The sequence below is a fragment of the Dreissena polymorpha genome, chromosome 8, assembly GCF_020536995.1.
Source record: "Dreissena polymorpha isolate Duluth1 chromosome 8, UMN_Dpol_1.0, whole genome shotgun sequence".
NCBI classification, from domain to species: domain Eukaryota; kingdom Metazoa; phylum Mollusca; class Bivalvia; order Myida; family Dreissenidae; genus Dreissena; species Dreissena polymorpha.
In genome coordinates, this window is record NC_068362.1 from 7,314,644 (window position 1) to 7,337,902 (window position 23,259).

At 36.7% G+C, this 23,259-nt stretch overlaps 1 protein-coding gene across 10 annotated transcripts in view; it reads right to left on the reverse strand.

Moving 5' to 3' along the window:
* Positions 1-23,259, reverse strand: part of LOC127842337 (activated Cdc42 kinase-like) — a 124,101-nt gene that overhangs the window by 53,049 nt on the left and 47,793 nt on the right. For all 10 annotated transcript variants that reach the window (XR_008031557.1, XM_052371787.1, XM_052371790.1 and 7 more), the window contains 6 exons: positions 22,031-22,243; positions 20,330-20,482; positions 16,764-16,955; positions 13,490-13,587; positions 12,215-12,341; positions 7,984-8,133 (listed from right to left, as the gene is read on the reverse strand). Coding sequence is in view for 9 of the 10 variants with exons in the window: in XM_052371787.1 (XP_052227747.1) it covers positions 7,984-8,133; positions 12,215-12,341; positions 13,490-13,587; positions 16,764-16,955; positions 20,330-20,482; positions 22,031-22,243 (933 nt within the window). In the remaining variant the exon portion in view is untranslated. The remainder of the gene's footprint in view (positions 1-7,983; positions 8,134-12,214; positions 12,342-13,489; positions 13,588-16,763; positions 16,956-20,329; positions 20,483-22,030; positions 22,244-23,259) is intronic.

Sequence of the window (23,259 nt, forward strand, 5' to 3'; positions counted from 1 at the left end):
TGTCAGTCAGCATCCATCATCCGCCTTCCCAGCTTTCCAATGGGAGCTGCATCTATGCCATTTATAATGGGACGGGCTGTCAGGTAGTGTGCATACTGTACACTTTAGTGGTGTACACTCAATTTCGTATATGAATCTCACTCAGGGAAAATAGGGCTTAATACATGTACATAAATGCTGCCCCAGATCAGCCTGTGCAGTTTGCACAGGCTAATCAGGAACGACACTTTCCACCTTGACTGTTTTTTTACTAAGAAGAGACTTCCTTTAAACAAAAACTATCCTAAAAGAGGAAAGTGTCATCCAAGATTCTGGGACGACACTTTACGCACATGCATTAAGCCCAGTTTTCCCAGAGCGTGGCTCATTTGTTAACCCTTTACCACTTAGATAAGTATTTTACGCATTTGAAGTACCTTAGAAAAAGAAATTTAATTAAATATTTGTCTTATTAGATTCAAGAGTTAAAGGCTTCAATTCCAACTCTTAGATACTGATGAGCAGCAAACAGAATAAAACCTGAACAGACTTTGAGTGTGAGTTACTTGCAAGCTGTTCTGGTTTTATGCTGTTTGCACATAGCCATTTCCACTTGTGTGTTTCTTGTTAACATTCCCTTACTGTACAATATTTAACACAATTATATTTTTTTGTGAGAGAATGTGTGACAGGTTGCCGTGGTGTAGTAGCTATGGTGTACTCCTAGCCACTGGGAGGTCACAGGGTTAATTTGCCTAAGTTACTCACTTATAATGGCAAAGCATTATAGTTTGCTGAGTTTCAAAACTAGCTTCAGTATATTTTATTTGGTTCAAAACACTTCTACATAGCAGATAAGTTAGTAATAGTTATATTTTTTGGCTATTGTATGTACCGTATTCTGAGTGAGAATAAACCTTAAGATGCACACTGCAGTGTTCTTTTAATACGTGGGAACGTGGCTGGGGCTCTGCAGATTGGATCAAGTCGCATCCTTTTGACTTTAATTGGAAAATTTAAATGTTTTTTTATGATTGCTGAGTATCACACATAGAGCTGCATAATTATGTAGATGAACAGACCTGCTCTAGTATAGACCAAACTGACCTTGATTACAGTGACCTTTTTCCTGAACTGTATTGTGTAAATAATGGACAGTCGCCTATTGGCCAAATATTTTCAGCCGTTTTTCCAGAAACTATCATAAAAGTTTTTCCCAGAAACTGTAATAAATCCTTGAGCATCAACAGACTGATAACAAGCACCTGATCTGAGCCAAGAATATCTCTATTCACTGGAAATATACAAGCCAAACTTGTCTGAGTGCCAGAAAATCACTTTCAAATCATCAAGTATGCATGCAGATAAAATCATATGCAACAGGTTTAGGGCCTGGAATTTTGTTCTATTTTCACAAATGAATTCAAACACAAAAGAGATTTGAAGAAAACCTGCTTTTCATTTTTTAATTGACCGGACTCAAGACCATTCATAATTTTGACAACACAGATAAAAGCAATAGCTTACAAAGACTTGTTATAATGTAGTATTAGGAAGTGGGAAAACATTATTATTTGAATATGAACCTTTCATTTCACATTGATATGCATGCTCAACACAAACCACTTACAATTGTAATATTCTGTCAAATATCTACCATATATGTTTAAATAATATTTTTCAGAGGTAAATAGTAAAGTTAGAGACGATTACATGAGTTCTATATTAAGATTTGATGTAATTTACGTCCAATCCGGATATGGGTATTCCCTATTGAACATCATCTATTTTCAGAAGCGTGTAACAATAAAAATACACCTATAGCAGTTAGCAACCAAGGTTATATTCATAGCAAGAGAGCCTGACAAAATCATTACTTATTTAACCCTGATAACAACAATAACAATAACAACACTTGACTTAATTTTGTGAGTGTTGTTTTCAGTTGGAGATAAGTGGGTTATTTTAGTAAGTTGAGGACAAACTGAACTTGAATTGCAACTTTTTTAGAAATCTTACCACACAAGATAAAGGTCAAAGGTGAAACTTTTGGATTTATCGTCAGATATTGCTGGTTATCTTCAGCAGTAAATTGTATAAATCTGGATAACTCTTATCCAGCAGATAACTTTGGTTATCTTAAATTTTAGGACATCTTTTTTAATTAGCGATTGAATAAACAAATAGATATCCAAACAGGTGCACGTTTTTGTTACGTTTTCTATATGATTTTGCAAAGGTATTTCATTTTGGTTATCTTTATCCGAATAAAGGATATCTTTTGAATTGGCGAAAGTAATCCATACTTATACAATTCACTGCTGCAGCCTTTCACGTTTACCCCAGGATCACTGGTATATAAATCATCCCTTACTACACTGTAACTCCCATATATGGCAGTTGGTGGGGTCCAAAGATCGCAACACCAATATATCTGGAACGCGATATAACTCCAGAAACATCCAACTTAATGGGATCGCGGTTCATTTGTCAAATTTTACAAATGTTTATATTTTATATACAGCGCTGCCAAATATTTGTATTGTAACCAATTCATAGATGAACATGCATATCTGTACAAGTTTTGTCATAAAAACCAAGAATGTACTCTGCTCAATATAGAGCCACTCCCCATTGGCTAATTTCACTCACAAGTATCCATTCCAAAATTTTTAGTTTCAACCCTGATAACTGCCTTCATGTTTCTTAGGCATTTGCAGTCCGTTAGAAAGTTATATTTAATTTTAGACCTTTCTCACTAGATTTAAAGGCTTCATTTTCAACCCACAGATACTGATGAGCAGCAAATAGCATACAACCTGAACAGACTGCTAGTTACTCGCAGGCTGTTCTGGTTTTATGCTGTTTGCACATAGCAATTTACTCTTTGTTTCTGAGTGGGAAAGGGTTAACCAGAAACCACACTTACGAATTTAATATATTCATAATATGAAAAATCTTCATCAATAAAACTCATCTGCATAAATTGTTTGCTATTGTTAATACCAGTGAAGGATTCATTTATCAGACAGCTTAAAACTAGGTCAGATTGACATGGTTTTATATCATATGATAATTTCTCTATGTTACATACATGCGACCCTCCCACTTACAAGTTATTAATATATTTTACGTTTCAAATGTTCTCACTGTGTAAGGAAACCCAACAGTCCTAACATCAACCAAGTATTTTGTTAATACAAAGTAAAGGCCAACATTGTATTACAACATATAATTCAATATCAAATGATAATATTGAACATGTGTGTTTATTTCTTGGCAACACTATAACCTCTGTGTGACTAAGATACAAGTTCAGATATTCAAACTCTTCTTTACCATTTAAACCCAAACACAAATATATAGCACATGCTCTTAGTTTAAACCTATTTATTTTAGAACCAGTAATTGTCGTCATTGGAGGAGATTGAAGGAACATTCCCAGTGGGGATCAACCCTGTGACCTCCCAGTGGCTGGGAGTACACCATAGCTACTACACCACGGCAACCTGTCACACATTCTCTCACAAAAAAATATAATTGTGTTAAATATTGTACAGTAAGGGAATGTTAACAATAAACACACAAGATCAATATCTGCATTGTAAAGAAATCACAGCTAATTAAATACCACATAGATTATTTGTATTATGACACTTCAATGTAATTCTTTGACCCAATAAAAGAGGTTAAACTGCAACAAGTGTCTTAAAGTTATAACAGTTACCCAAGGTCTTAGAAGATAGTAGCAATTAGTGGCACAACTGATATTGAGAAATAAGCATACTTTATTAATAGAATTATTTGTAACAAAATGTTTCACATGTACTTTTTTGGAGTGTAATACGATTCTATAATATGGCATTGTTCCTATCAGACTTGTTAGTTGGGTTAGGGGGCATAGTGTGAGATACAGGATACGCCCATTTCAAGAGACAAATCTGGACATTATAGTACCAGGCGTGGGACACATAGTACACTGTTCCTCAGTTTAATGTCTAATATTCGTGCAAAGACAAAGGTTGACACATACAAGCCTGGCCTACATTGTAAACAATGTATATGCACCTTACTTGTCAGTCATTATTAATTGTTGCTCATTTGTCATACAATGACATTAAACACTTGTTAAATGTGGTTGTTATTAACAACATACACTGCTTGCAAACTGTCATGATATCTAATTAACAGAAAAGAAAACTTTTTCCTGTACAGTTATATTCCTATTAGTATAAATAGTACAAAGGACATTTAAAACTATTTCCTTTCTAGTGTACCAAAAATTTTAGCCATTAATTGAATGTGTTGTTTTCCATCATAAGTAATAATTGCAATGCATCAATTAACACTTGCAATGCATAAATGCATCAATTAACACGTGCAATGCATAAATGCATCAATTAACACTTACCAAAATATTCCAAGGTAGATTATTCATTGTACATCTTTGTAGTCACACATACATCACATGTATCGCTATATTAAATAACCCTTTGAAAATCTTCAAGAGAATCTGTTCCTGCAATAATCTCCATATATATCTACCACTGGACTTTAATCTGTTGGTCTCCTAAACAAACTAAGTAATCCCCCTCTGTCAGTGCATATGAAATTATCAAACAAAATGTTGAAGCTTATCTGGACATTTATAAAGACCTAGATGTATTCAAAACCATAATATACACTTTACCTTCCAAAAGCATGCCTGCACATTATCTAACAGGTTTGCGTATTATTATGTTAACAAATCAGAACAACATAACAACTATAATGATAACAGGCTTACAATTATATCATATCTAGAAATTGAGGTGAACAAACTCTTATGTATAAATCTATCTCAAAACCAACAACCACAGTAACATTTGGTAAGAAAGCGAAAAACAAAGACACAATTTTTTGCTTAAACAATCATTCCCATTGTTTCTTATTTCACACAAAATACGTAATAATACTGAATGCCAAATCATGTGAAAGTTGGCCAGGGGCACATTTCATTATGTTGTCATTTAATCTACATCACTGTAAAAGTGAAATAAATGATCATATCAAAAATTACAAGAGGCCATGTCAATAACCAGCTAGCAACCCCGCCAGAAATTAATGTCATTATTATTTTTTTTTAATTGTAATAATACAATCATATTGTATGTGTACTGGTTTGCAATCTTGAAATAAAAAGAGTTAGAAAACAAAAGAAAACAAAAGATTTTGGATTAATTTATGCCGGTGACCTATTTATGTGAAATATGTACTTAAATGGACACATGGACTCGTGTTTGAAAGATTGTCTTTTATGTTAATAAGATACTATCAGTAAAAATGATATCCCCAAGACAAATATCAAATGTCCAACCTTAAACTATTCAAGGATGCATAAAAACTTCTTCAACTATAAAAGCGTTGAGTCAGAAAATTTAATGGGTCTGTGTATTGCACTGAATGCAAAATGAAGACATTCACAACCTTGATGACCCTTGCTCTGGGTAAGTGGGGTTTGATGCATGTACGTACTGAGTTGTCCTGGATTAGCCAGTTGGGCTGTGCAGTCCACACAGGCTAACTGTGCAGTCCACACAGGCTAACTGTGCAGTCCACACAGGCTAACTGTGCAGTCCACACAGGCTAACTGTGCAGTCCACACAGGCTAACTGTGCAGTCCACACAGGCTAACTGTGCAGTCCACACAGGCTAAGCCGCGATGACACTTTCATTCTAAACTGGATTTTCGCAAAGAAGAGACTAATTTAAAATAGGAAAATATTATAAATGTGGTAAACATCATCTTTACTTAGCCAGTGCTGAATAATACATTTGAAAAACAAAATTAGCCCCTAGGTAATCTATGTAGTCAGACCAGTTAAAGTGCAGGCGAAGAAAATCTTAAGTTGGCAAAAGCTATCAAATTGTTTTAACAGTTTAAAAGGGAGTAGAGAACTAAGATTTAAATCGTTAATTCCAAATTCCATTTCCATCTTTTTCGCCTGTTTGGCTATTGAATTCAACATCAATTGCACCTGTATTTCACAGGTTCTATATGGGAGGACATAGCGACAACCCACCCCCCACCAGTGAGCACAGCATTCCAGCATGGGTTTAAATATAATCAGATTCTTTCAAACACTATTTTCATCCTTTCATCCAGAAAGCATGTCAAACTAGTCAGCATGTTTAATCTACATAATTTCAAGTAGTTCTGGCTGCTTCAGTTCAAAAATATTTTATTTTTTTTTGGGGGGGGGTGGGGGGAGGGGGTTCTGGGGGATGGTTTGGGTGGAGTGCATTGTGGTTTGTCAGGTAAGTGTTGTTTTGTCAAACTATAACATAGATTTATCAATAATATGCATATTCTATATAAAGGGGGCAATAATTCTGTCAAAATGCTTGATACAGTTGTCTGCTCTTGTTAATAGGTTGGGGTCATGTTGGTAAACAAGTATGCAAAATATGAAAGCAATATGTCAAGGGACAATGAAAATAATTGGGGTAGTACGAAAACTTTAACATTTGCACGCTAACGCTAACGGAAACGCCGACGCCGGGGTCAGTAGGATAGCTCCACTATACATATTTCATATATAATAGTCAAGCTAAAAATGGCTATGTGCAAACAGCAAAAAACCAGAACAACCTGCCAGTAACTTGCAGTCTCTTCAGGTTTTATGCTGATTGCTTCACATCAGTATCAAAGGGTTGGAAATGAAGCCATTAAAACTTGGATCTAGCAAGAAATGTCTTTAATTAAATTTAATTTTCTAAGTGACTACAAATGCATCAGGCTACGTTTCTAAGTGGTAAAGGAATGAATGATGAGATGGCAAAGCTTTGCCAACCCACTATAAAACAATATCTGCAGAAATAATGCAATGTAGAGAGTGCATTGTTCATGACGAACTATGTTAAGGATCTTTAAACACTGCCCAATATTATAATGCTATATTGAAACTTCCAACAACAAAAAGTGCCATACAACGGGAATAGGAAGACCCTAAAACAAGTAACTTTGGTGAAAAATTGTTAAAATACAAATATTCTGCAACTTTTCAGCATCTAAAAATAGTTTCACTATGTCGTCTTCTTTCGTTTTATGGATGCTCTTGAGTCAGGATCAGATTTATGGGTTTGCATTTATTTTATAGAAATCTGCAGCTCACATGATGTCATCAAATCCAAAATTCAAGGGTGTTTATAATAAAAACTAGCATTTTGTATCTCGTTAAATCAATGTTACCAGACCAAATCTAGCGATACAATTTTGACTGTTGCTAAAAGGAACACTGATTTTTTTATGGGTTTACTTTAGGGTACAAAGTATTCGTTGATTTTGAGCATTTATGGATCTTTAATAGCATAATGATTATTCATGAGAACTACGTCATGCTTCTAAAGCTGCACAAAGCCAGTCCCCAGTTTGCTCATAAATGTTTGGATATCGTCGCGGGATTACAAAAATTGAATATATTTGTCCACACAAATATAAGAACAAGAATCTTGTATCTCTTAACCCTTTGCATGCTGGGAAATTTGTCGTCTGCAAAAATGTCGTCTGCTGAATTTCTAAAATTAGCATTTTCTTCGATTTTTTTCAAAGAATACTATCAGAATAGCAAACAGTTTGGATCCAGATGAGACGCCATGTTCTGTGGCGTCTCATCTGGATCCAAACTGTTTGCAAAGGCCTTTAAAATTCAGCTCCAGCGCTTTAAGGGTTAAAATCAATTTTACCAGACCAAATCTAGCGTTGAAATTATGTCTTTTGCTATAAGGAACACTGATTTTTTATAGGTTAACTTTATTTTACGAAAGTATTTGTTCATTTTGAGCATTTACAGATCTTCTATTGTGGCCCACTAAAGAGAGGGGCAACAAACAAGTTAACTTACTAACCAACCAGGCAACAAACATCAGCAAAGTAATACCCTCACCATAACCAACATAAATATTTATCTTTTAGGCCAACATTAAATAAATGTCAATAGGTTACACAGCAGTAAAAATTCTCACCTGAGGTAACATAATGTACATTTCACTGAAAGTTGGCCGGTTTTCTGCATCATGGTCCCAGCATTTCTGCATAAGTTCATAGTAGTTCCTGGGACACAGTTCCGGCTGATCTAGGCGATGAAAGTTGGGAGAGTCTATTGCATCAAGGATCTAAAACAGCAGGTTTTTGTCACATGAGCAATGCTCTGGGAACATTGGGCTGCATTCTTGTGGGTTAAATCTCATCTCAGATTAGCCTGTGCAGTCTGCAATCAGGGACCACACTTTCAACTTTTATGAAATTTTTGTTTAAAATGAGTCTCTACTTAAGGAAAAACCACTCTAAATGAAAGTGTCGTCCCTGTCGACTGAAGAGGCTTATCTTGTGGGACACTTTATGCCCATGATTTATGTTCTGTTTTCCCCTAGTTCAGCTCAGTTGTATACATTGTATAATGTTATTAAGATTGGAAAAAATGCATAGCTTTCTAAAAGGTTTATGAAATTTAAGGTTCAATAAATTCATGTTTTTTTTAAATTTCTAAATAAAGATCCTTACTTCAGTGAGAATATTATTATTCTCCTGTAAATAACATCAACACTTATTTCAAAACACAAACATGGCTTTACTTGACATACAAAGGGAAGCAAATCCAACAAGTATTTTTCATATGACTTTTCATTTATATTATTTTACCATCAGGTTTAAACTCCATAGAAAAACTAACATTTGCCAGGTATAAGAAGAATACAGACATAAATTACATAAAGGAGTTGATAATGAAGTATAAGATACAAACAATCAAAGTGTATATAGTGCAATTACCGAAGCATAAACATTTACACCCTGGGTCTCAGATTGCTGACAAAGTATAAACATTCTTCCGGCCACTTGCCTCAAAAGAATTTCTGGTATGAACATTAAACATACCAGTGTACTGTTGAAATTGATAATCATTTAATGGTCATGTTCACCATATTGAAGGTTAAACTGAAATATAACCCTTCCTCATGTGATATATTGTTATAACCACCAAAGAGTCTGTGGGAGGGTGTAATGATAATTGTAAAAATATAGGAGGAGTATGTTATTTCAAAATTTGTAATCAGAATGCATACTAATAGACAGTAGATGTATTTGAAAAGTATGAGATTTTCATAATTATTTACATGTCTTACCATCATCACAAACTGCTATTGCTAGTATACACATTTTTATAACATTCACACCATAGAGTTTATGTAACTTTCCAACTGTTTTACCAATAATGCCTGCATATTTTTTAGAAATTATTTATTTATTTTTTATTTTTGTTATATTAATACAAATATCAATGCCTCATCTAAGAACAATTTCATCAAGAAATCTAATGGCCCCAGTTCAATGTTCAACTTGGTACGACCTGTACTGACCAGCCAGTCTCCAAATCTTATTGATTTTAATGGCCAATTGTTTTCGCAAATTGAAAGATTTAATGGCCACTTTTCTTAAACTTCAGCATTTGGTGACAATTGCAAATGGCGGCAGGAGCCCTGCTGATGATGATACTTTTTTAATCCATGTTACAAAGCAAATTGACATTTCTCCTGTTATGTGACATTAACACTAACAACTTTTTTATTCAATTTGCCTCAAATTTAATTATCTTTGTATGAACTTTGTGACACACGTTGACGATATCAGCTGCATCATGCAAAAATGGGTCTTATGCCATATGAAGGGCGTGTAGCTCCAGTCCAGTCTGCATATCTGCTATATATTGTTGAAACCTTGCGTGACTCCAGAGGGGACAGGGTAGCTCCAGACCAGGCAGGGTGAATGTGCAGGTAAGCCAGCAGATGTATGTAACACTGGCTGCATGTGCCATAAGACCCATTTTGGCATGACGCAGCTAAATTATACTATCAATATCTAGGTTAAGAATTGCGAACAGTTTAATTTATGAACGTATCACATACACATGGGTTAGGACCCAAAGGCCCAGGTTTATAATCTCGCACCATAAAATGACATTTAAACACCTCAAGGGCTATTCAATTTCAATGTTTATCTGTAAATGATACATTAATTGCAATATCTAACTGTCAAACCCTGCAACATAAACACCCTCCCTCATCATGGCCATAATAAAACTGAATTATACCTGTTACAAAGTGTTTGAATTTTTTCAACATTTATTTCATTACACAGACATTTTCTCACTTGAACATATCTAAATTGTGTAGATGCACTGATTTATTGTGACTATTTATGTTTAAAAGGAGTAAAAGCAAAGTAAATTCACATAATTGTACGATGCATGCTCTCTTAAATAGCATATTGTCAATTCTAAATGCCCGCCCTAGTTTCCATTTACCTAGCATGGTGATAATTTGTTTGTATATAGGCCATGCTCTGTGAAAAAGGGGCTTAATGCATGTGCGTAAAGTGTAGTCCCAGATAAGCGCAAGCTTATCTGGGACTACACTTTACGCACATGCATTAAACCCCCCGGGGCCCTCAATCTGTCAAATCCACAGCCGAAATTCGGCCGCATTTCCCCCCTGAAAAGTATACTTTTTTCCCCTTTTATGAGGAAAATTCCCCCTAAAAAAAAATATAAAAAATATATATATATTTTTTATAGAAAGATGTGTCTCATGATTATTATATCTCAATTCTATTTTAATTTAATCGTGTCAAACATACTATATTATGAAAAAAGCAATGAATATAGTGCAAACATGTACAAATGTTATAATTAGAGAGTAAGTAAAAAATCCCCCCCCCCCCAAAAGGGAAACGCCGCGAAAATTCCCCCTGCTATGGGTAGCGACCCGCTTCCCCTAAAATGGATTGAGGGCCCTGCCCCCTTTTCACAGAGCACGGCTCCACCCTTTCCTCTCTATACTTTCAACATGCATGTTTACAACTTTTATAAGCTATATTGTTTGAAAGATAGTGTCTGAGATCACACACTGTAATACATAACTTTATAAACAGACTATCTCTTACAAAGACGACACCAAATATTATCAATTACACCTTAAACAAAGAGGAATAATCAATGGAATTTTGTAGATGTTAGGACAGTTTTTTCCCCACACTTTCCACAAGAAAGATCACAATTGAATTTTTAATAGTTAAAATGTTTTTTTATCATTTATTTTCTGATGTTTCTGCCTATACCATTCCTATCATGATTTCTCTGTAAGAACAGGTTGAACCTGGTTCAAACAGGTCAAAATCATTTACTCCAACAGACAATTAATAACATATTGGAGGATCCTAAAATCCTGGGTTGATTCTAGCAGAAACAGCAGGAAAGAACATACCATTCTTTGAAGAATAAACTAACTTGAACCAGTGGCCAAAAAAATTTCATCGAAGCAACACAATTTTATGTGTTTTATATTTTTCATAATTTTGATTAGGCCATTCTTATCAAAGATGTTCAAAGATAAGCAAGGAACTTAAAGGCCCCCCTGTTGCCACCTCTGTCAGAAAAAAACGATAATTAATGGCACATTCTTGAAGCAGATAAGCAGAGATGGTGGCAGAAAGATAGGCTGGCAAGATACAAAAAGAGGCACTCAGAATTCTAAAGTCAGACTTTTGATCAAATAAAAGATTTAAATGTTTGTATAGCTTATCATATCTGACCCGTTATTCCATCCTGAATGGTTTTCATCTTGAAAAATCTCTTATGTTTCGAATCTAGGGTAGTGTGTGAAACTCCTCAAATAAGTTATTAATTGAAAGTGTTGCAGGCAAGTACAGTATGCTTAGAATAATTATACTTCACAGTTAAGTGTTTAGGTTAACAATTCAGTTTTGATGCAATGTTTGCATGCTAGTATTTTCATAGAAATTCATAGATTTTCATGAAATGCTTTCTTTCAAGGAAAACATTACCAAAATACTGTTTCTGAAATGATAACACAGATTCTTATGTTAATGTAGCAGGTGGATGTTAAGCAGTAGAATTTACTAATCATTCTAATCACCACCACCAACATGTATTTCATCATCATCATCATCATCATCATCATCATCATCATCATCATCATCATCATCATCATCATCATCAACATCATCATCATCATCATCATCACAGCCAAAACCTCCATCATCATCACTACAATCACCAATATGATGAACAACAAATACGATGATCATCATAATCCTCAATATCAACACCAAGACCATGGTCACAATCGACCATCTCAACCGCCATCATCACCACCACCAACACCACCACCCCAGGCATACCTGTTGCCCGTTCAGCCCTGCCCAGGGTTGACATCCGTATGTGAACATCTCCCACAGCGTGACGCCGAACGCCCACACATCACTGGAGGACGTGAACTTCAGGTAGTTGATACACTCTGGTGCACACCTCAACACACAATCAAAATTATTACTGGTAGTTACAGGAGTGCATGGGCTACAAGAGCTTCAACAATTAACCCTTCCCCCCTCAGATATGCATTTTGACAGGTTTGAAGTCTCTTAAAAAATCTATTTAAATGGAAGACCTTTTTTACTGCTAGATTCAAGAGTTAAAGGCTTTATTCCCGACACTAAGGTACTGTTGAGAAGCAAACAACATAAACCTGAAGGAACTTCCAGTTACTCTGAGCGGGAAAAGGTTAAGAAATTAAGGTCCCAGTGGCATAATGAATAACGTGTTCACCTAGTGACATGTAATGAGGTCCTGGATTCAATCGCCAATGTGGGATCGATGTCTCGAGTAACATAACCCATTAATTGTTGTATAACATCATGTAAATGACAGGCTATCGTCCGTATAAGTCCGTTGCATGCGTCATTTTACAACGTTACCTTTGGACATGTGATTTCACCATTGAGTCTTTCAATGTATATTAATATATACACTTGAGCAGTTGGCCATTACCATGAAAACAGTCAGACATTGTGAGTGCTTTTATCCTGTTTTTAACAAACATTGGAAATGGTTTTTGTTGAAAATTTAACAGCAAAAATAAATCGCAATGAAAACTGAAATGGATTTGTGTTCTTTATTGTGTTTCACCGACTATGTAACATGTCGAAGTCTTTCACTATATATAATGACAATGTTTGAAAATTGCCATTTTCAACTGTAATGAGTGTTAACACGCCCGCCACCAGGCTTTGCAGTTAAGTGGGGTAGTGGATATGGTAAGCCCTTAACCCTTTCAGTGCGGGAACTGAATTTTAAAGGCCATTGCAAACAGTTTGGATCCAGATGAGACGCCACAGAACGTGGCGTCTCATCAGGATCCAAACTGTTTGCTATTCTGATAGTATTCTTTGAAAAAAATCGAAGAAAATGATAATTTTAGAAATTCAGCAGACGACATTTAAGCAGACGACAAATTTCCCAGCATGCAAAGGGTTAACGACTCGGAGGTCACAGGTTTGATCCCAACTGTGGGAACACCAAGTTCTGCTTATACCAAGGAAACAGACTCAAGTGTTGCAATAAGCCTTAGGCTTTTGATGGTATCTATCTACAATAAATAGGTTTGCACTTCAACTTACCAGGCTATAGGCAGTTTAAGGTTTATGGTGAAGTTGCTCTGATAGTAGTCCTTCCCCCGGCCTAGCGCTCGGGACAGCCCAAAGTCACTGATTTTCACCTGCAGAAAGTCAAGAGAAGAGAGCCTTGCTGTTGGTTAATGAGGTTAAATGCATGTACATAAAGTGTTGCACCACTTTCCTCTGTTATGTTTTTTTTTAAACAAGTCTTTTCTTAGTTTAAATCCACATGAAGCCAAAATGGTCCTCCCTGATTATTCTGTGCAGATTGCACAAGTTATTCTTGAATGAAATTTATTGCAAATACATTAAGCCCTGTTTTCCCACAGCCCGGGAATATAAAACTGATGAGCAGCAAACAGCATAAAACCTGAACAGCCTGCAAGTTACTCCAGGCTGTTGTGGTTATATGCTAGTTGCATAAAGCAATTTTCAGTTTCTGAGCGACAGTCAAGGGTTAATTGTACCAACAAAATCAAGTAAATGTTAAGTTATTTCAGGAGAAAAAGTAGCAAAACTAAAGTAATGCATTGCTTTTGATGGAAGTAGCTTTTGTAAATAGGATAATGTATCCATCCAAAGAAAACAACAATTTATTTGCTGCAAGTAAATGAATAATCAGGCATGGATAAAACAATTAATCTGGCTAAATTAAACAATGCACCTGACAAAAATATAATGATTAATCTCCAAGGCAAAACAATTAATTTGACCAAAGTAATTAAGATTAATCAGGCAAAGATAAATGAATTAATCTCCTAGAAGTTTGATGATTAATTATGGCATCAGCAAAGTGATACACAGTTTCTAATTGAGATTTTGATTCCCACTTTGAATGCAATATTGAAATCTCAACTACAGACACCAAGTACTGGTTCTACGGACACAACATCAAGTGGCTCACTATACCCATGGCTTGAAGATGAAAACAAAAAGTAAAAGATTTCAAACTAAATTTAGTGGCGCAATGGATTTGGTGTCTGTCAAGCGACCTTTAGGCCATTAATTTGATCCTTAATGTTGGTTTGTTCTTTAGATACCCCCAAAAGACACACAGTACTGGTTCTACCCAGGACACTGATATGAGAGTGTTTCAATTAGCTTGAGCTTTTTGAGGCAATTGAGCTCAAATAAATAGGTTAACCCTTTCCCACTCAAAGTCAAAGTGAAAATGGCTATGTGCAAACAGAGCTCAACATTAACAGTTGTTCTATTGCCCCTGGCAAGTAAAAGTTGGGTCCGGGCAAGTTATTTTATAATCTAGTTGTCCGCACAGGCAAGTGCAAAAAAGAACAAAGAGCATTAAATTTAGATTTTAATCAAGACTTTAATTGCTGTAATCATTTTGTTTAATGGTTTATCATTTTGATCTTGATTAACTCTGTCATCCGGAGAAGTTCCAAACAGGTGGAAAGATGCAAGAATATCGCCAATTTTCAAGAAGGGTAACAAAACTGAGCCATGTAACTACAGACCAGTTAGTCTCACATCAGTAGTCTGCAAGATCCTTGAAAAAATAGTTAGAAAACATATCATGTATCATTTAAGTGTGAATAATTTATTATCAAATGATCAATACGGCTTTAGACCACATAGATCCTGTGCGTTACAGTTGCTACATGTTATGGAGGACTGGACAAAGTTCATCGAAGGAAGCGAAAGCTGGGACAGCATTTACTTAGACCTTGCGAAAGCTTTTGATAAAGTTGCGCATAGAAGACTCATAAGGAAGGTATCTGCATATGGCATTAAGGGAAATGTTCTGGCCTGGATTGAGAACTTTCTGAGTCAGAGAAGACAGTGTGTGTCAATAAAGGGAAGTACATCTAGCTGGATAAGTGTAGAGAGTGGAGTTCCTCAGGGAAGTGTGCTTGGTCCAGTACTTTTTATAATATATGTTAACGATATCACCGACTCTGTGAGCTGTATTTCTAAAATATTTGCTGACGACACCAAGTTATATGCACCTGTGACGGACTCAGGCAGGCTGCAGGAGGATCTTGACTCTCTCAGCGAATGGGCACAAAAATGGGAACTTGCCTTCAACGTTGACAAATGCAAAGTTATACATTACGGAAACAATAACCCGAATCAACAGTATACTATGAATAATAAGCCTCTGCAGGCTGCAACTGAGGAATGTGATCTGGGAGTGCTCTTCGAAAGAGATCTAAAATTTAGTAAGCATATATCTACAAACAGTATCCTAGCCTTAATAAAGAGATCTTTTGAGTTCATGGACAAATACTTATTTTTGAAATTATATACTGCCTTGGTGCGTCCGCATGTTGAGTTTGCAAATGTTATATGGTACCCATATTTAAAAAAGGACATTATTAGCATAGAAAAAGTTCAAAAAAGAGCCACAAAACTTGTACCGAATTTGAGGAATTCATCCTATGAGGAACGACTTAAAGAACTTAAATTACCATCACTTGCTCATCGCAGAATTCGTGGGGATGCCATTCAAACATTTAAAATAGTCAAAAATATAGATGATTGCGTTTTTGAGAACTTTTTCAATTATACATCATCAACTAGAGGACATAACCTAAAGCTTGAGAAACCAAAGTCCAGAACATCTTTTTGTCAAAATCAATTTTCCAGAAGAGTGATTAACATGTGGAATGACTTGCCTCAATGTGTAGTTGATGCCAAGAATGTATTAGAATTCAAGAGCAGGATTGATCTACATTGGAATGGGGACATAGTGTATAAGTTTTAGTGATCACAACTGTTGTTTGTCAAAAGGACATTCATTCTTTACCATACTTAAGGAACTATTTTTTACTGAATAAGGGCTATTTTTATTAGTTGTGAGAACACATACGGATACAGTACCATAAGACGTCGATAAGAAGAGGGGTTTAAAAAGGACTTGAGTCCTTACCACAGAGCCCAAAATCATCCTACAGGTATCCTACAGGTAAAAAATATGAGGTTTACAGTTAATGTGCTATTTCATGTTTGGGCAAGTGGCTTTACGTTCAGGGCAAGTAGATTATCTAAGTACTTGCCTAGGAGGGCAAGTTGGTTTTAAGGTTAATGTTGAGCCCTGGCAAACAGCATAAAACCAGATGAACCTGCGAGTAATAACTCGCAGTCTATTCAGGTTTTATGCTGTTTGCTGCTCATCAGTAACTAAGGTTTGGGAATGAAGCCTTTAGGCTTGAATTTTGTAAGAAAAGTCTTTAATTAAATGTAACTTTCTTAGGGACTACAAATGCGTCAAAATATGTCTTTAAGTGGTAAAGTGTTAAAATTAAAGTATATTTACAGTTGTGTGCGAGAACATGAGTATATTCCTGGCTGCGAGATCCCTGTGAATGAGACGCTTGCTCTCCAGGTACGCCATGCCGTCACTGATCTGTTGCGTGAAGTCGCACAGTCGCGCCAATGTCAGGTGCTGTCTCTGGGTGGGGTCCTTCAGGCATTCCAGAAAGGAGCGCAAGGGGGCTAACTCCGTCACCTGTGTACAAAAAGGGGATTAATGAATGGGCTGCATAGCTTATTTGGGTAGACACTATAGGCACATGCGTGCGAAAATTCTTTAAACAGGTTTCATCTTTGAGACTTCAAACTATTATAAAACAAGAGATGTGTTTGTCAGAAACACAATGCCCCCTATTGCGCCGCATGGAAGCCATAAATTTGATATTTGACCTTGAACCATGACCTTGACCTTTAGCCACTCAAAATGTGCAGCTCCATGAGATACACATGCATGCCAAATATAAAGTTGTTATCTTCAATATTCAAAAAGTTATGACCAAACTTTAACGAAGGTTAAAGTTTTAGAAACAACAAGACTATTGTCAAGCAATATAAGTCCCCTACCGGCTCCACCATTGTCAGAAATGCCAGATTATTTTATATATATTTGTTGCCATAGCAACACAACTTTTTTTATTAAGGAAAAAAATGAAATGACGTGCATAATGTCCATATTGCCATCTATCCATGTTTCAAGTTTCATGAAAAAATATTAAGAACTTTAAAAGTTATTGCAGGATCCAGAAAACCACCATTTTCAGCAGTTTTTCTAGTCTATTTGTTGCCATAGCAACCATAATTTTTGACGTCGGAACGAAATAAAATGATGTGCATAATGTCCATATTGCCATCTTTCCATGTTTCAAGTTACATGTAAAAATATTAAGAACTTTAAAAGGTATCACAGGATCCAGAAAACCACCATTTTCTGCAGTATGTCTAGTCTATTTGTTGCCATAGCAACCATAATTTTTTGACGTCGGAACGAAATGAAATGACGTGCATAATGTCCATATTGCCATCTATCCATGTTTCAAGTTTCATGAAAAAATATTTAGAACTTTAAAAGTTATCACAGGATCCAGAAAACCAACCATTTTCAGCAGTATTTCTAGTCTATTTGTTGCCATAGCAACCATAATTTTTGCCACAGGAACGAAATGAAATGACGTGCATAATGTCCATATTGCCATCTATCTATGTGCCAAGTTTCATGAAAAAATATTAAGAACTTTAAAAGTTATCGCAGGATCCAGACAAGGGACAAAATTGTCACAAAACCAGGTTTTCATTGTGAAAAAAAAATCTGATAAAGGGAGAAAACTCAAACTGAACTTTTGAAATGACCAAAAATAATTAACCCCCTTTGTAAGTTTTTTTTTTTTTTTTTAATCTATTTTTAGTCGTGGCGACCTTGACATTGGAGATATTGACGTGATTCTTTCGTGGGACACACCGTCCCATGATGGTGAACAAATGTGCCAAATGATTTTAAAATCTCACAATGAATGACATAGTTATGGCCAGGACAAGCTTATTTATGGCCATTTTTGACCTTTGAACTCAAAGTGTGACCTTGACCTTGGAGATATCGACGTAATTATTTCGCGCGACACACCGTCCAATGATGGTGAACAAATGTGCCAAATGATTTTAAAATCTGACGATGAACGACATAGTTATGGCTCGGACAAGCTCATTTATGGCCATTTTTGACCTTTGAACTCAAAGTGTGACCTTGACCTTGGAGATATCGACGTAATTATTTCGCGCGACACACCGTCCAATGATGGTGAACAAATGTGCCAAATGATTTTAAAATCTGACAATGAACGACATAGTTATGGCCCGGACAAGCTTATTCCGCCAGCCCGCCAGCCCGCCAGCCAGCCCGCCAGCCAGCCCGCCAGCCAGCCCGCCAGCCAGCCAGCCCGCCAGCCAGCCAGCCCGCCCGCATTCGCCAATCTAATAACCAGTTTTTTCCTTCGGAAAACCTGGTTAAAAAGTGTGACGGACGGACGGAGACAAAACCATAAGTCCCCTCCGGTGAAACCGGTAGGGGACTAAAAAAATACAATTATATTTGACCATTGACCTTGAAGGATGACCTTGACCTTGACTTTTCACCACTCAAAATGTGCAGCTCCATGAGATACACATGCATGCCAAATATTAACTTGCTATCTTCAATATTGCAAACGTTATACAAGTTTAACCAAGGTTAAAGTTTTGGGACACACACATACAATGACTGACTGACACAGTGACAGACAGACAGACAGGCCAAAAACAATACACCCCTGATCTTTCGATCCGGGAGCATAAAAACTATCTCAGCTTAGACAATTCATTACTAGGAACTAAAATATGTTATATTTACTACCTTAAGATTTTAAACTATGAACAAAACTTTGGACCCAGCCTTACTACAGCTTTGTCACAAACAAAACTACTAACATCTTATTTCTTCTTCGAGTGGGGGCATAATTTTAAAACTTTAAAGGGTTGTAAACTTTGATTTAATATCAGAACAGACCTACAAACTTCTCCCCCATCATTAAGTAGCAAGAGTTAGCTACCACCTACCAGCATGAGTGAGCTACCACCTACCAGCAAGAGTGAGTTACCACCTACCAGCATTAGTGATCTTCCACCTACCAGCATGAGTGAGCTACCACCTACCAGCATGAGTGAGCTACCACCTACCAGCAAGAGTGATCTTCCACCTACCAGCATGAGTGAGCTACCACCTACCAACAAGAGTGAGCTACCACCTACCAGCAAGAGTGAGCTACCACCTACCAGCATGAGTGAGCTACCACCTACCAGCAAGAGTGAGATACCACCTACCAGCAAGAGTGAGCTACCACCTACCAGCAAGAGTGAGCTACCACCTACCAGCATGAGTGAGCTACAACCTACCAGCAAGAGAGATCTTCCACCTACAAGCAAGAGTGAGCTACCTCTTACCAGCATAAGTGATCTTCCACCTACCAGCATGAGTGAGCTACCACCTACCAGCAAGAGTGAGCTACCATCTATCAGCAAGAGTGAGCTACCACCTACCAGCAAGAGTGAGCAACCACCTACCAGCATAAGTGAGCTACCACCTACCAGCAAGAGTGAGTTACCACCTACCAGCATGAGTGAGCTACCACCTACCAGCATTAGTGATCTTCCACCTACCAGCATGAGTGAGCTACCACCTACCAGCAAGAGTGAGCTACCACCTACCAGCAAGAGTGAGCTACCACCTACCAGCATGAGTGAGCTACCACCTACCAGCAAAAGTGAGCTACCACCTACCAGCAAGAGTGAGCTACCTCTTACCAGCATAAGTGATCTACCACCTACCAGCAAGAGTGAGCTACCACCTACCAGCAAGAGTGAGCTACCATCTATCAGCAAGAGTGAGCTACCACCTACCAGCATGAGTGAGCTACCACCTACCAGCACGAGTGAGCTACCACCTACCAGCAAGAGTAAGCTACCACCTACCAGCATGAGTGAGCTACCATCTACCAGCATAAGTGAGCTACCACCTACCAGCATGAGTAAGCTTCCACCTACCAACATGAGTGAGTTTTCCTTGTCCAGTACGACCCCGTACATGCGTACGATGTGCCCGTGGTCAATGGTCTGCATAAGCCCAGCCTCCTTCAGGAACTCCTGGGTACCGTTCTCCATGCGGTCCCTGCTGAGACACTTCAATGCTACCTCCACCTGGCACATATAGATTTAAACATGACTGACATATGAGCCTTAATTAAAATTTATTTTCAAGGTCATGTAAGAAATAACACATGTCATTGACTAAGTTATCACAATGGCATTGCATTAATTTTTGTGTGTGCAAGATTTCTATATAAACAAGAAGTGCTTGAGAAACACTTATGTTCCCCACACATATATTTGACCTTTGACCTTGACCTTTCACCACTCCAAATGTGCAACTCCATGAGATACACATGCATGCCAAATATCAAGTTGCTATCTTCAATATTGTAAAAGTTATGGACAATGTTAAAGTTTGATGCAAACCAACAAACCAACCAACAAACAGACAGGGCAAAAACAATACCAGATTAGCCTGTGCAGTCAACACAGAATAATCTGGGTCAATACTTTCTGCCTTCATTGAAATTTCTCCTTAAAGGAAGTCTCCTCTAAACCAAAAATCATATCTTGGCAGATAAGTGGCGTCCCTGGAAAGACTGTGCAGACTGCACAGGATAATCAAGAATGGCCTTTTTCCCACATTTATTAAGCTCAGTTTACAAATGACGAGGTTTTGTGTGTGTGTTTGTGGCTATCTTGCATGACATCGAGTATTGAAATGACATTAGAGTATTAAAATGATGTTCTGTAATTTCTTATATGAACCTTAAAAGGTACATTTTGATTGAAGACTTTTAACATAACTTAAATAGCCATTACTTTACTAAGAGATAATCACAGACACGATGGAATAACACGAAGAAAGTAAGGACCAACAAACATAACAAAGTTTTAACTTTTCACAAAGGTCTGATCCAAAAAACAATTAACCCTTTCCCGCAAAATGATAATAGCTGTATGAACAAGCATAAAATCAGTACAGCATGTGAGTTACTCACAGTCTTTTCAGGTTATATGCTGTTTGCTGCTCATCATTATCTTTGGTATGGAAATGACGCCTTTAAAACTTGAATCTATTAAGAATGGCTTTTCATTTTATTTGATTTTCTAAGGGACTGTAAATGGGGTAAAAGGGATATCTGAGCTGATAAGGGTTTACTAACCAAAAGATAATCCCATACACAATTGAATAACAAGGCAGGTTTTTTTTTCCACTTTTTGGGAAGATAGCCCATGGCTTTGGAATTGGGAATTTTATCGGCATTTTCATGAAATTGGGAAAATAAATTCATTAGCCTTTTTATTCCAAACGAAAAGTCAACTGATTAGAGAAATACTAAATTGGATATAAGTCTTTATAATCATTCAAATTAAAAGAACAAAATCACATAATACTTTGTTAGATGAAATTGAATTAAAATTGAGATAAATTAGACACTTCTTTTTTAGACACTTTTTTTTTGGAAATTGGGAATTATTTGCCACATTTTGGGAAAAAAGTATAATTTTTGGGATTGGGAACATAGCCGAATTTCGGCTATAAAATCAAGCCAAACAAAACCCTGCAAGGAGAAAGTAAGGACCAACAAACATAACACAGTTTTAACTTCTCACAAAGATCTGTTTCAACAAACACAAACCTACACGCCATACCTTCTCCCCTGCCTCAGTAGTCCAGACCCCTTCCTGGACGACCCCAAACTCTCCTTCGCCCAGGGTCCTCTTGACCTCTATCAGGTCGCTAGAGATGATCTGTTTTCCCGTGGGCCTTATGTACGATATCGGGCGGGAGATGCGGTGATCGGAGGACGGGCTCAAGGTGCGAGTGCTGGGGCTGACTGTCAGGTTCGCCCGGTCTAATAATGCCTGTAATTTTTATATGTTTAAACATAATTATATAAAACAAGGTGTTTTTATTTAAAGAGGCATTTTTAAAGTGTACACATGTGATTTGGTCTGGGAAAACAGGGTTTTACACATGTACATAAAGTGTCGTTCCACTTCAGCCTGTGCAGTCCACACCTGTTAATAATGGACACTTTTCACATAAACTTGATTTTTTGCAAAGAAGAGACTGTGTTTGAACACAATTCCATATACCAATAAGCAGAAGCTGTTGTACCTGAGATGATACTTACAAACATGCATTAACCCTTTACCACTTAGATTGTATTTTGACGCCTTTGTGTTGCCAAAGAAAGTTATATTTAATTCAAAACCTTTCTTTCTAAATTCGAGTTTAAAAAGCTTCATTTCCAACCCTTAGATACTGATCAGCAGCAAACAGCATAAAACCTGAACAGACTGCTAATTACTTGCTGGCTCTTTTGGTTTTATGCTGGTTGCAAAGCCATTTTCACTTTGCTTCTTATTGGGGAAAGGGTTAAGCCCCATTTTTTGCAGAGCAAGGTTCTTTGTTTGATTTTTTAGTATGAAAGTTTTTTAAGCAGTTATTAAACAAATATTTGGATAATATGTTTTTTAATTAATTATCGTGCATTTGCTGATAAATGATATTTGGTCTTCTGATGTAAAAACAAAAGTTGTTCACCAAATCACCAATTTAATGTGAAGAATATAAAGAAACGTCTATATATACACCTACGAATAAATCCATAATCCATGTACAAGTATATTCTAAAGCTACATTTGGTTTCTCTTCACTATGTGAAGACTTAATTTGTATGTTCATTTTAACAAGCATAGTAAATATGAATATGGCATTAATGCAAATAATAAGACTATTTAACTTTTCAATTGTCCATATGCAAAGGGCCTAACTTTCTTTCAACTTTTTTGCAACTTTTTCTAAATTATCAATTTAAAAACAAAATTTAATACAATCACTGGGCATATGCTTGTTCCCTTGCATGATTGCCAAA